This window comes from Rhopilema esculentum, chromosome 11 (genome assembly GCF_057945365.1).
Source record: "Rhopilema esculentum isolate cy_ngs chromosome 11, ASM5794536v1, whole genome shotgun sequence".
NCBI lineage: Eukaryota > Metazoa > Cnidaria > Scyphozoa > Rhizostomeae > Rhizostomatidae > Rhopilema > Rhopilema esculentum.
In genome coordinates this window covers 10,291,212-10,305,189 of record NC_142825.1, presented here as the reverse complement: position 1 = coordinate 10,305,189, position 13,978 = coordinate 10,291,212, and the positions used below count along the sequence as shown (strand labels likewise).

General features: G+C 34.9%; 1 protein-coding gene across 1 annotated transcript; it reads left to right on the top strand.

Annotated features, from left to right (window-relative positions):
• The first annotated feature begins 1,324 nt into the window (after nucleotides 1-1,324).
• LOC135693954 (signal peptidase complex subunit 2) lies at nucleotides 1,325-11,112 on the top strand. The gene is made up of 6 exons (XM_065212550.2): nucleotides 1,325-1,469; nucleotides 7,577-7,660; nucleotides 8,376-8,536; nucleotides 9,903-9,996; nucleotides 10,491-10,609; nucleotides 10,937-11,112. The coding sequence occupies exons 1-6, from the start codon at nucleotides 1,392-1,394 to the stop codon at nucleotides 11,043-11,045; spliced, it is 645 nt and encodes a 214-aa protein (XP_065068622.2). The 5' UTR covers nucleotides 1,325-1,391; the 3' UTR covers nucleotides 11,046-11,112.
• Nucleotides 11,113-13,978: the final 2,866 nt, after the last annotated feature.

The window sequence follows — 13,978 nt, the reverse complement described above, 5'->3', positions numbered from 1 at the left end:
GTGCAATTAAAATTTATGAATTTTTGATACTAAAATGTAATCAAAAGAGGAGCAAAAGCCCCCTCCCCCAAGAAAATATTACCACAATGTTATATTATCTGAAACTGCGAAAAGAAGGGTTTAACAACCGTCACTGGTCACTACAAGGGTACCTATAGTCAGTTGTTGAAATTCGAGCTTTTTACTTCCCTTTTAACTTTTTTCAGTTTCATATTTTGAAATTTCTCTACATTTAAGTGTTGTTAGCAAAAGGCTATTGTCACCAGTGTCAGCTATTGTCCTTTATATTAACCAAAAAAGAAGCAGTGGGCCTAAAACAGTGCCTCGCAGCTAACACTTTCTCGACAATGTTGATTGACTGTCACTAAGAAGACTACTATCCATATTTTTACTTTTTCCATTCAAGCAGAAGGATTTTGAAACGCAATGAATTTAGATCTACTCTTCCCGATTGCCCCGTGCTGTGGAAATATTTAAGAAATTTTAATATGTCTTTTTTTGAATACGCTTGACCAGGGTTGACCATGCAAACTTTGATATGACATGATCTCATCAAATTCTATTTCACTGCTGTTCAACCGTTTCACTAAATAACCTGTTACCTGGTAAATTATCATCAAATCATCCCCATGCTATGATACAAGAAAGTTGCTTTACTTATATGAAACTGGTTCTAAGATTGCAAAACCATTTCAAGGTAATTTGGTACGAGGCTCAAAAAGAAAATAAGAAACTGTAAAATTTCCAATTTTTTAAAAAAAGATTCAATAATAAGTACCGAGTTCCTTTTAAAGGCGGCTCCGAGGACTATATAGCTCTTAATCGTTTTGATGGTGTAGAGATGACTTTACTATAGATATTCTTAACTAGCTAATATTTTTGCCAATAGTTTTTGTAAGATTTTATTTTGTTGATTTTTCTTTGGAAAAGATAACATACCTTGGATCTGCGTTGGTTTTTGTAAAAAAATGATTAGAACAACTTAGCCGTTTTTCTTATCGGTGGTTTCTGAAAATTATTTTGACTGCTTTCCCTTGGAATACACCTCTGTCTAGGGCGTGAATGACATTTTTAAGTAGAAAATGATTTACGAAAGAATGGATTTTCCATGATCCCTGGATGAGATAAGATTACAATTTTCTTTGTTCTGCATTATTTTTTGGGAATGTTACCCTCTTCCCTGGATAAATTTCGCATGCTCCAATGATCTTTGCAAGTTAGGGGCCTGGAGTACAGGGCACAGGACCCCTAAATGACTTTGAACACAAAATCTTTTGAATACAGGTCAATAAAAAATTATAGAATAAATCAATTTTGCTACCAGTTTTGGAAACAATGAAGTGCCACGGGATTCTTCAGCGGTTGCTGCGAAGGAGGATTTCAACTAGCAAATGAAAGACCCACACATTGTAACAAAGATGGCGGCAAGTGCGAAAAATGACAAGAAAAAGAAAGGGATCCTTGACTCGGTATTGCAATATTTTTGGGTGTTTTGCTGTATTTCTATCAATGTAGATATGAAGGTTTTTAAGATTGATTGCCACTTCTATCTTCAATCTATAGTCAACCGATATTTTTATGACTTTTATTACTGAATAAACGGTACGATTTTACAACGCTTTAATGCCAAATTGGAATCTTTGAAAGATGCATGGGCTCTGTTTCATGTCCATGAAAATTGCGCATTTGCAAATAGCACAGATAAAGATTTTGTGTGGCTGAGACTAGTTATCATAAAAACACAGTATGTAACGTTTGGGATACATTTCAGAGAAAACATTAGTAACATCATTAGTGGTGCTGATAAAAACAAGATAGCAAAGATAAACATCTTTCATAATTCCTGAAAATAAGAACGAGGGGAACCCAACCAGATGAGAATAGTTTCCGTAAACCAAAATCTGCTCAAACTTTGAAAACTTTGTGCATTGTAATAAATTTGATCATCGTGTCCCATATGTATTTTACTGGCTTATTGTATTTTGCGAAAATTTTCGCATAATGCGAAAATGCGAAATTTCGCAAAATACAAGTTTCGAGGTGGTATTTTGTAAAATGCGAAAACTGATTCTAAAAACTTTTTTTGCCCAGATCAACGACCGAAAACAAGCAATTCATATTCAGGGCGACTCTGTTCATGCAAATAGCCTAGTTCGTGTCCCATTTAACGTTAGATAACTCATGGACACATTTTGGAAAATGGTTCAAAAACCAACCACACCAAGGCCATGAACGGCCTAATTGTGAATTGCCCATTCCAGCGAAAGACGATAACAGTAAGCATCCCGGTGCTTGCTAATTGGTAATTGGTGAATACCCAACATTCTGCGTGTTCTGTGTTGTTTTAGGAGTAATTTACGCCTTTATCCACAAGGCCTATTTTCCTGTTTCCTTCCCGGTGAAACCCGCGTGGCTGGAAAAGGACGGGGGTGATGTCAAAAGATTTTCGCAAAATACAAAATGGCTGGTTGTTTTTGTATTTTGCGAAAACTCGCCAGACATTGTCGAAATGTTAGTTTTTATTTGAGAAAATGTACGGAAAGGCTTTGGACTGTATTTAAAATCTTGTCAATTGAGTAGGCATCAAAAGATTCGATCAAATTAAAGAATTTTCGCAAAATACAAAATGGCTGGGGGTTTTTGTATTTTGCGAAAACTAGCCAAATATTGTCGAAATGTTAGTTTTTATTTGAGAAAATGTACGGAAAGGCTTTGGACTTTATTTAAAATCTTGTCAATTGAGTAGGCATCAAAAAATTCGATCAAATTAAAGAATTTTCGCAAAATACAAAATGGCTGGTTGTTTTTGTATTTTGCGAAAACTAGCCAAATATTGTCGAAATGTTACTTTTTATTTGAGAAAATGTACGGAAAGGCTTTGGTCTGTATTTAAAATCTTGTCAATTGAGTAGGCATCAAAAGATTCGATCAATTTAAAGAATTTTCGCAAAATACAAAGTGGCTGGGGTTTTTTGTATTTTGCGAAAACTAGCCAAATATTGTCGAAATGTTAGTTTTTATTTGAGAAAATGTACGGAAAGGCTTTGGACTGTATTTAAAATCTTGTCAATTGAGTAGGCATCAAAAGATTTGATCCAATTAAAGAATTTTCGCAAAATACAAAATGGCTGGGGGTTTTTGTATTTTGCGAAAACTCGCCCAACCGATAAAATTCAATCACATGGAATGTCACCAGATTGGCACAAATAGGCACCCAGGAAGTGGAACAAAAGAAAAATGTCATTATGAATGAGAAGAGGGAAGTCTTCACACGTTGATGACACAAATAATGGGTGTCCTGCTAATTTCTTTTAAGAAGTGAGTCATTGTCTGGCGCCAAAGAAAATGCATGCACCTTTTTGTTATAGGTTCCTGCTACACTATCAAAAAAACCCAAAGCCTCTTTCTAAAGCATTACCGTACATTTATTCAAATAAAAACTAGCATTTCGACAATGTTGGGCGAGTTTTCGCAAAATACAAAAGCCCCTAGCCATTTTGTATTTTGCGAAAATTCTTTAATTGGATCGAATCTTTTGATGCCTACTCAAAAAAACAAAATTTTAAATACAATCCAAAGCCTTTCCGTACATTTTCTCAAATAAAAACTAATATTTCGACAATGTTTGGCGAGTTTTCGCAAAATACAAAAAACCCCAGCCATTTTGTATTTTGCGAAAATCTTTTGACATCACCCCCGTCCTTTTCCAGCCACGCGGGTTTCACCGGGAAGGAAGCAGGAAAATAGGCCTTGTGGATAAAGGCGTAAATTACTCCTAAAACAACACAGAACACGCAGAATGTTGGGTATTTACCAATTACCAATTAGCAAGCACCGGGATGCTTACTGTTATCGTCTTTCGCTGGAATGGGCAATTCACAATTAGGCCGTTCATGGCCTTGGTGTGGTTGGTTTTTGAACCATTTTCCAAAATGTGTCCATGAGTTATCTAACGTTAAATGGGACATGAACTAGGCTATTTGCATGAACAGAGTCGCCCTGAATATGAATTGCTTGTTTTCGGTCGTTGATATGGGCAAATAAAGTTTTTAGAATCAGTTTTCGCATTTTACAAAATACCACCTCGAAACTTGTATTTTGCGAAATTTCGCATTTTCGCATTATGCGAAAATTTTCGCAAAATACAATAAGCCTATTTTACTCCCAGAAATGATGCAAATATCCTTCACATGTTTGCTGTTATGTGGCATATGTGTGTACAAAAACCAGCCTTATGTGTGTACAAGCCAAAGTAATGACAACCTAGATGATCTGCAACTCTGAGGGTCTTCAAATTCAAATTTCGTTAAAAGCGTTAATTATTACATACAAGATAAGTGTTACAGTTAAAGAAGAATCCCGTACAGCTGGATGAATCATTTTAAAGAAAATGCGTGGCTGGAATCGCAGCTAATACTTGATGTGCCAGGGGATTTAATTCCAATCTGGCTTCAATATAGATAAATCAAATTAAACTTTCATTCAGCAACCTTTGATATAGCATACTTGATAACATAATTAGCACCAATAAAACCCCCTCGGTAGACAAAGGATGTTTGCTGACATATTTTTACTAAAGGGGCTTTTCGGTGAAAGCAATTTTGGAAATATCCATAAACTCTCATTATAAAAACAATTTTTTCATTTAATATATCATTCAAAAGCAATAGATTATCTGTAGTTAACAAACAAATGCAAAAATTTTATATGTTAACATAGAAAAGTTCTACCTTCAGCTAAATAAAAGAATATAGATTTAAAAATTAAATAAATTGCTGGAGCTTTAAAAGTCTCATGTAGTGTAGGACCTGTTAGTGAAAAACACATACAAGCTATCTAGCCTGCTGCCCTTTCATACATGAATTTTTGTACAATTGCAATATGAAATATAAATCTGATTAAGAATACTGTTAGGGTTCAAAAGCTAAGGCCAAAGTTAAAAGAGATTTAAATTTGGCTTGATAAATGATAGAGCAGGGCCCGCACCACCAGGGTGGCAGGGATGCCATGGCACCCCACTTTTCTGCAAAGCAAGTAGTTTTAAAGCTGCAATAAAAGGGGTAACAAGCCTTGGCCCCCTACATTTTTAACCTTGCCCCCCCCCCACTTACAAATTCTTGGCACGGGCCCTGTAGAGTACATGCTTATAAGAAACATCAGGCTGAGATTTAAGTTGAAGTTGTTAGGACCACCGTAAGAAATTAGGAAAATGGGGAGCAAAAATTAGAAACATACTGGGTATAAATTATGCTAAAAAAAATTTGAAATCTAGGCTGAAACTGGAGCCAAGTGTTCTCAAAAGATTTGTAAATCAAGTTTTGTCAGTGCAATGGGAATTTTTGCAAGGGGAGAAACTTATAAGAGTAATCTAGTAAGAATTAGAATCATGCAGACCTCCCTAAAAATTTTTGTGCCTGCGAGCACAAACTTTTTTGCAAAAGGTGCCTAGAAGATTTTTTTGTATGTAATGCGTAGGATATGAAATTGTTTAAAATAAGAGACATAAAGAAATGTTTAATGACGCATCGAACAGAATGTAAATATATAGGTCTTGTAGGCTGTTAGGAAAATCTAGCTATCATTCTCTCTTTGCTACATAAATCACTTTCACAAAGTGGTAACACCTTAAGCTCTACTTTCGCAGACGTCTCAAAGTTTTCTGAATTTGAACAGAAGTTCATTTCCAGATACATTTGAGATAATCAACACAATTTATTTGAAGTTTTTGACAAATCAATACCATTTGAGGGCTCCAACTGCAACATAGGAAGCATTGCTTTCCTTTATTTTGAGTGCACCTGATTGTACTCATCTTTTTTCTGAGTATCTTAATAATTCTGTTCAAAGGAAGAAACACATTTAATAATATACATATTCACATAAAAGAAACACATCTAAATTCTTAAACAATTAGGAACTTTGAAAAAGATTGCTTTTTCAGATGTGCCTGTAGACATAATTTGATCGTCCGAAACATGAAATGAGATTTCAAGAAACATCAGAATGAGCCCCACAATTTCCATGTTTAAAAGAAACTTGAAGGGATTCCTACAAAGTTAATAAATTCCCAAAACAAAACAAGATCCCTAGGTAGAACAGCAACATCAGGCCTGGCTGTTTGTATTTTCATAGGTGAGCTGTGAATTGCTCCCCTCATTTGCTGAGGCGAGCTAAATCAGTAACACATAGAATGTACTTTAAAGACAATCGACAGATGACTTAATAAGCCCCTTTAGTATCTGTCGGTTGCCTTAATGTAATAGCCTCAGTCAGGAGTGTGCTGTTTTACTTCTTTCAATTTGTATTTTGTTTTAACTGTGACTTAGGCACCCCCTTTACTTGAAGTATTCATAAGAACAGACTCTTTCAGTTTTATGTAAAGCTGGCACAACGCAAAAACAACAATTCTCTTGCAAAACAATCTTTTTATTGCACAGAATTTGAAAATGGCTTTGAAAAAAAAAAATTTAATTCAAGCTGAATTTATACATCTAGCATTCTTGAGAGAATAAAACGTCAGAACATAGATGGAAAACTCTACGCTAAAATACCCAGTTTTGGATCGAAATAGGCCAATCAGGAAACGCAAGCACATGGCTGTTGAGTTTATGTCTACACAAAAGCAGTCGGTCATGTTTATATAGTAGATATGTCCACAAACTGCTAGATGGAACGATGATCAGGCTTTGCCAATAACGCGAAACATGTCGCCGTTATAGTTTTTCACCCAATCTGGGTTTTTTCAGTAGATGCTGCTGGATAGTGGAATTCCATGTTTTGGTTGTTGTTTTTGATCTGCAAGACAGAGTACCTTGTTCTCTTTGAGGGATAATTTTGTTTCTATTGCTGGAAGGGACCTGCTGTCTTATTATATCCCCAATCTACAATTCCTACCAATTTCTTCGACTTTCCTTCCAAAAATATTCCTGTTTTATTAAGATTGAAAGGTTTTAATTGCTACAAACGTACTTTTCCATTAACTATCCTTTTCAGAATAGATCGAAGTTTATGCCTATCATAAAAAACCGCCCAACAAGCAAAAAGTTAATTGCAAAAAAAGCAATTGACGGGATAAATTGCTGTTACAAAAATAAACCAATTAACCCTTGTACGTTTTCAGGGTTCTCTGAATAGGAAAGCGGCAAATGAATGGAAATTTTAGGGGAGCGATTTACCCTTCATGTTCTGTTTAGGAGAGCAGTTCATAGCTCGCCTCAGGTTGCGACGGGAGCGTGGAGGCGAGCACGAGCTATCGCTCGCCTCAAACGGCCAGGCCCGCAACATCTTTATTTTATATATATTGGAAAATAATTTGTAGTAAAAGTAGTTTATTTATATTATAGCTGATAGGGAATTCCTGTATAAAGATTTTTAAAATGAAAAAAAAATGATTGGCATGGTTGGCCTGTGAGCGCCCCTTCTGCTCTCACATGCTTTAGGGAGACATGGAATCATGTTATTTTAAGGTTGTTGAAACTTTTCTCCTTTCCTATATTCATTAAGAGATATTAATATAGCCTTTTAACTTGGCTTTCTCTCTGCACTTTTATCTGTCATACATATTTGTACTTTGCAGATTTTAGATTCTGAAAAGCCACGGATTGTAAACAAATGGGATGGAAATGCAATAAAAAATGCTCTTGATGATGTTGTTAGAAAGGTGAGTTTGTTACGGAATGGTGAATCCTTTGTATTTCTTCATGTAAGGATGAAGACATAGGAAAATACAAAACTAAGTGCATTTTTTCCATCCTCCATAAGAACTTGGGACTATTTTAAACATATTGCCTAAAATGAGCATAAGCATTTTCTGAAAAAATGACAGGCCGTGAAATCTTGATGCTTGTAGCAACGCTGCCAAGTCTGAATCATTGTTAAACCACTTTCAGCAATGTTTACTGTCCATGAACCCTGGCTCCCACAGACAAATATCTCTGTCCTGTTTTTGTTAGGATGTTCACTTCCTGTCTTCCACTGCAGTACAAACAACCTCTTTTTCATGGACTGATTAATAAAATAATGTTAGATATGCATGTAAAATCAATCTTTAAGACTTTGGCAATGAAAAATATAATCGATTTGTAACTTTGAGTTTAACGATTTATGCAATCATCAGATCAAGAATGTTTGTCCACAGAAAATTTCAGTCAACATGCAAGGTCTTAATTTGGAAATGCCCTACTCTGCAAGCTGGCCAATAATATCACAACTTCATGGATTTCTAAATTATTGATCTTTTTTACAAAGTTTAGTAAATAGTTAATGATATCTAATCCTGTTAAATATCTGTTTTACAGATATTTTTTGTTAAGCCACCTAATTCATGCACCAATTGCTTTTGGATGCAGCCTAAAGTTCCTTTTTATTTTTTTCAGTTTTTCACTGAAACACTAGGATTTGAAGAGAGTCATGCATACATTGATATCAGATTGGCACTGAGTGGAGCAGGATGTGCTATTGCATTGTCAGCTCTGGCCTATGACTACCTTTTTCCTTACCCAGCATCTAAATATGTTGTTCTTACCTGTGTCATAACGTATCCTTTTACCTGAAATCGTTGAGCTCAAACTTCCAAAAGTTGAGGTGAAAATTGTATTGAGGATGGAAAAAGGGCTATTGGGGAAAAAAGTGCTCAACCAAATATTACAGAAGGCAAATTTGGATATCCAACCTGTCCTAACCTTCTGAAAAATTCTACCAAAATAGCAAACTTTCTCAAATTTCTTCAAATTCTATGAAGGGGTTCTGTAGCCGATTTGCCAGACTTTCTAGCAGACTTAGTGTTAGTATGCTGTAGCCACTGAAGATGAAACCCCTTGAGAGATTCAAGAAATGTTTCTTGCATTACTCTTTTATGTCAATATGCAGTGTAATAATTGCCTGATGAATCACAAAAAAGTTATTTCTATAAAAGTCCACCAAAAAATAACCTAACAAACCAAGGAAATATGGCACAGGCATTTAGTGGAACAACAAAGCATTATGGTGATTGACAAGTTCGAGATGTGAGAAAACAATGTTTAATTGCTGGACAGCAAGTGCAAATCAAAACAATATTCCAATCATTTTTTATTTGCAGCTTTTGTACTGGTTGAGGTCATTTCCCAGTAATTATCAGGCACAGAATAAAAAACACTTGCAGATACTTATTTTATTTTTTAATTTTTCAGCAAAGCTCCTGAAAATAATTCAAACACTTTTTGTCAAAAATACAAATAGATTTAAAATAAGTTGCTGATCATTGGCTTCAAGTATGTTTTTACAAGGAAAATTTCACTAACATTTCTCCCTAGTTCTGTACAAGTACAAGTCTTTTGTGAAGTCCATTTTCACTTAATTTACTTTAAGCTTGATCAAAATTCAAATAAAACCGTAAAAATTGAGAAGTCTAAAGTAAAGAAAACAATGAAAATGCCTAAACATTTTATTATCATTTATTTCACAGGAACACTATTGTTACCACCATTTTTAGTTTTCCAAAATGCCATGCTAGCAAAATGAGTGTCTGGCCAAACTTCCAGGCCTGTCACATCAACGAATTTGGAGAGTTATTTAACAATGCTTTCATCAATTATGTTTAGAATCAAGGAGGAAGCACAGTTAGAAATCCCTGCATAAATTAAGACCACATCTGACTGCATAAAATAAGATATTTTAATTATTACTTAAAGTCTTTTTAATTTTTTTGCGGAAAATCCATCTGCAAGTATGTAGTGATGTCATGAAATAAACAAGGAAGGCCTTGGGAAAATATTCCACAAGCAACATTTAAACTGACCTCTTTCATGTCATTTACCATGTGACTCTGCTCGCATGTCTCCTTCCTTCTATACTGCTTATAAACATTCGTTTTTAGATTTATTGTGATAATCACTAGATTGATTTCTTAACATGGTTTGTAGATACTTTATTTTAATGTCAATTCTCACCGTTTTTACTGGAATGGTTGAAAAGAATTATATTCTGGTGGCTATGGAAAAAGATAAAGCTGGCTTGGTAGGATTATTCAGATCATTAGTTGCATATAAAGTTAATGTATTTTCTTGCTGAGACAAAAATTGCTAGAGTTGTAGATAAATTGAAACATTAATCTTTCCACTTTCAGTAATTTGTAGGTGTAAGGTGTCTACATATCTTTGCATGCTGTGACTGTAAACTTCAAACCACAAATAAACATATTCATTCATACTTGAATATTTGTTCTTCTATTTTGTTATTGCTAATCCATTATAAGAATTTTTCACCTGATATACTTTTCTAGAAAGAATTCTTGTTGCTTGTCAGTTGACTTAATTCTTACAATTTGCCCCAAGAACAGATAACAAATAAGCAGTTCCTATATTGATACAACTTACAACCCTAATGATGCATTGATTGTAAATTCTTTTTTCTAGAAGGCTTACCAAACCATATGGATCATCTAAGCTCCTTGTTTTTTGTAAATAAAGGCTACCAAAATAGTTTTCAAATCAGAATTATTTCTTGTTCAGGATCCATCTAACACATGGAAAATTGGCACTACACTGCAACGATTTGACCATATGTTTAATCTAACAATTGAGTATCAAGATGGAAAAACCAAAGAAAGCCAGGAAGTGGATCTAAAGCAGTAAGTCCTTGCAAGATATTTGCTTGATTCTTTGCACTTCCTTAAAATGATTTCGTCTTTTAAATACCAAGGAGTTTGATCTTCTCACAATGGAACCTAAACTTTACACTATATAGTTATGAGACAATACTTACTGTTGCAAGATTTTTCTTTTACTAAGATTTAGAATGTCATGACTTAATGAATTCTCATAGGACTATGGAGATTGTAAGAAGAGAGTGTTTTTATGTATATCTATCTTTGAAAGAGCTGACCCTTTCATAGTATTTTAATTTTGCTCTTGTCAGTTTTAGTTCCCTTGCAAAATCGATTTTATATCATTTACAGGTCTGTGTCAAAATGGATAGATGAAGATGGGCTTTTGCTTGCAAATGCATTTGAAAGTGATATTAAAAACCTGAAGAATAGTCTAACTGGAGAGAAAAAAGACCAGTAGTTAGGTTGTTTAAAGTAAGACTTAAGATTATTATAGTTTGGAATTATTTCAAAGTTCAGCTGAGAAACACGACTTTTCTTCTTCAAGAAATACTGTGAAGATCTTGTGTTCTTTCGATATAGATATTCAATTATTCCTCAAAAATCAATGTCTTTTTGTCAGTGCCTGTTAAATGGTGATTTGTTCTTCAAAATTATTTCATATAGTACCTTGCAATCATATAGTACCTTGATTATTAGCAAGACAAAATAGATACATCAAATAAAGGCTAAATTATCTTTAAAATGCTTGCAGATTTTCCGCGAATAGATTCTGACTAGGAAATTATCAAATTTGATCAAATGCTCCAGTTTATTGATTTAAACAGAGACTGATTTTCCGAAGAGACCAAGTACCAAGACTTATTTAATGAAATTCAATGGATAAATTAGAATGTTTTTGCAAACATATTCTCTTGATTCATGGGCAAAACCTTTGAATTGTGCCTTGCCCTTGTTCGTTGACCATATTATTTTGATGTTTACCATGATACAAAGGAAGGAAAGGTTTGTCAACAAATATTTGCATAAAAATGCATCATTACTGCTTTAAGTTTAATGTGTTGCATTTCAAAAAGGGTTCTCTTCGAAATCAATTTGCTATCAACTTTAGAGACCTTACTTAGAATATGCTTTGTTGGTAAACATTTGTTTGTTATTTTGTGTGAATTTGGTGAAGACGTTAATTATTAACATAAGATGGCTCGGCTGAGACTTGTATAAACGTTGGAATACTGTCCTATTTGTTCTTGCCTAGAATTAACCTAGCCTGGCCTAGACCTTAGCCTAGAATGAACTTGGAAATAACAAGTCGAATTTACTGGAGGTTGGGCAAGATACATTCGAATTGCTAGAACCGTGGATATCAGTGAATGCTAACAGAGTGCAGATTAGCTTGTTATCTCATACCTTGTAATTCAAATATTGAATGACATTCAAAATCTTGGGACAACATTTGCAATTACATTTTGTTTAAGTAGCAAAATGTGTCAAATATAAATGAAATTGAACAAATTATTATTTATACTTTCCCAATGGTTTTAAGAAACATATAAATATTTTCGGTTCTAGTTGAGCTGAGGCCTCTTGATTACAAAAACACCATTATACAGTTCTTGTGACATTTAGCTTGGATTGACAGCTGAAAATACACTTCTTTAATTGAAAATGCATTTGACAAACTCTGTAAAGAAACATGATTGAGACTTTCCTGTCAAGCAGGCTTGACAAACCTTGAACTGGCAAAATGTTTAGTGCTTGCTACAGGATTAACTAGTCTATTGGAACAGAACACATAAAAGTCAAACTGGTTCAAATATAGATTATTTATTGTCAAGGAGTCGCTTTTACAGTTGCAAGCTACTTTTTAGGATTATCGTTCCAGAGCAGAGAACAGTAATATTTTACTTATGGTTATGAAACCGTCTTGGATGGTTCACTGGAAGTTTTGGCCAACAGTGTCAATGATACTTTACACATCAAGAAGTATTGAAACTTGTTTCTATTGTCATCAACTTTTCAAATCCGAGGAAGAACTCTTTTGCAGGAATTGATTGACACAAAAGTGGGTAAATTTTGACTACGACAAAGAATAGCAAGAGTATCTATGAAAAATAATAGCATAATATATGTTTAGAATGACAAGCGTGCTTGTTCCGTTGTCAGCATCTTTCTTTCACAGTCGGGTAATCAAATAGGAATGAGGTAATATACATATGGATAAACGTCCGCATCATCGTCCGTCATTTCATCTTCTTCAGCATCTTCGTTTCCTTAACTGCCAGATAAGCATCATCCTCACCTAAGCTATTTTGAAAAGACAGTATCACCAACAATGCCATAAACATAAAAGAAAGTGCCTGTATGATAAACACTGCGTTGGGTCTGGGAGCGCATGAGCTCCAACACAGGTTGGAAAATTGGGGGCAAGGGGGAATTTAACAGCCATAACAAAATATTAGGTACAAGCTATATTGTTTCCCCCTTCGTCGGAGGCCTTGGGGCGTCACCCCTATGAATGTTTGAAGGAGAGGGTTTAGCCATTCTTTGGGGCTTCTTCATGCAGAGCAGGTTCTCGGGGAATAGCAAAATAAAGGCATGATTTTGTCATCTGAGAAACGGAAATATATAATAGTGTTTTTAACAGCGGAGATTCCCTTTCAATATAGACCTTTTTGGTGATTTCACTAAACAACTCGTTGAGATCGAAATGAGTCAGTTGAAATTTTTTATCGAAATGAGCCCATTGTGGATCTTGACTCAGCTTAGGTAAAATTCAAAGTCGCCGTCTTTAGACTGTATCTTCCACTCTTGGCTATTCGGCTGAACTTTCCAAATGTCTTCGTGAGGCAGATAGCCCATCGACATAGCTTAGACATCGATGACCTGCATTGCATGTTACTCTTTACTCTTCCATTTCAGACTCGTTTTCTAGAATCCTTTTGTAGAATCCAAGTTGTGACCCACAATGTCAACAATATTTTGTGGCTTTTTTTAACTTATTCAGCCGACCAGTAGCACAGCCATAACGTTGAGAGCTAACAAGAACATTCTGCTTATCTGACAGCTTAGTGGAACACAATCCATATTGAAGAAGATGTGGCGATGGTGAAAATAATCGCGATTGCTTTGTTTATCAAGAAAAAATGAGTTGAAGATTATGACTATTTTAAAGTCATCTGGATTGCCAAGAAACTTCTTTGATCACAAGGCTTGAAACTCGGCCCAATATCGAACATCCACCTGCTGCAGGGCCTTTTCTAACATACAGGGCAATTGCCCCTGCAGTCCCAATGACTTTCTATTGTTTCAAAAATAAGCTATTGTCTTTCTCCTAAAAAAACAGAGGCTTACCCTCCCTTGGAATAGGCGACTATGACCTGCTGAACACAGGAA

What these genes read in the sequence shown, in the direction of transcription:
- LOC135693954 (XM_065212550.2), top strand. Translation starts at nt 1,392, where the DNA reads ATGAAAGACCCACACATTGTAACAAAGATGGCGGCAAGTGCGAAAAAT. An exon ending in TTGATGATGTTGTTAGAAAG is followed by an intron (nt 7,661 to 8,375) that starts GTGAGTTTGTTA and finishes TATTTTTTTCAG; the next exon opens with TTTTTCACTGAAACACTAGG. An exon ending in CAGGAAGTGGATCTAAAGCA is followed by an intron (nt 10,610 to 10,936) that starts GTAAGTCCTTGC and finishes TATCATTTACAG; the next exon opens with GTCTGTGTCAAAATGGATAG.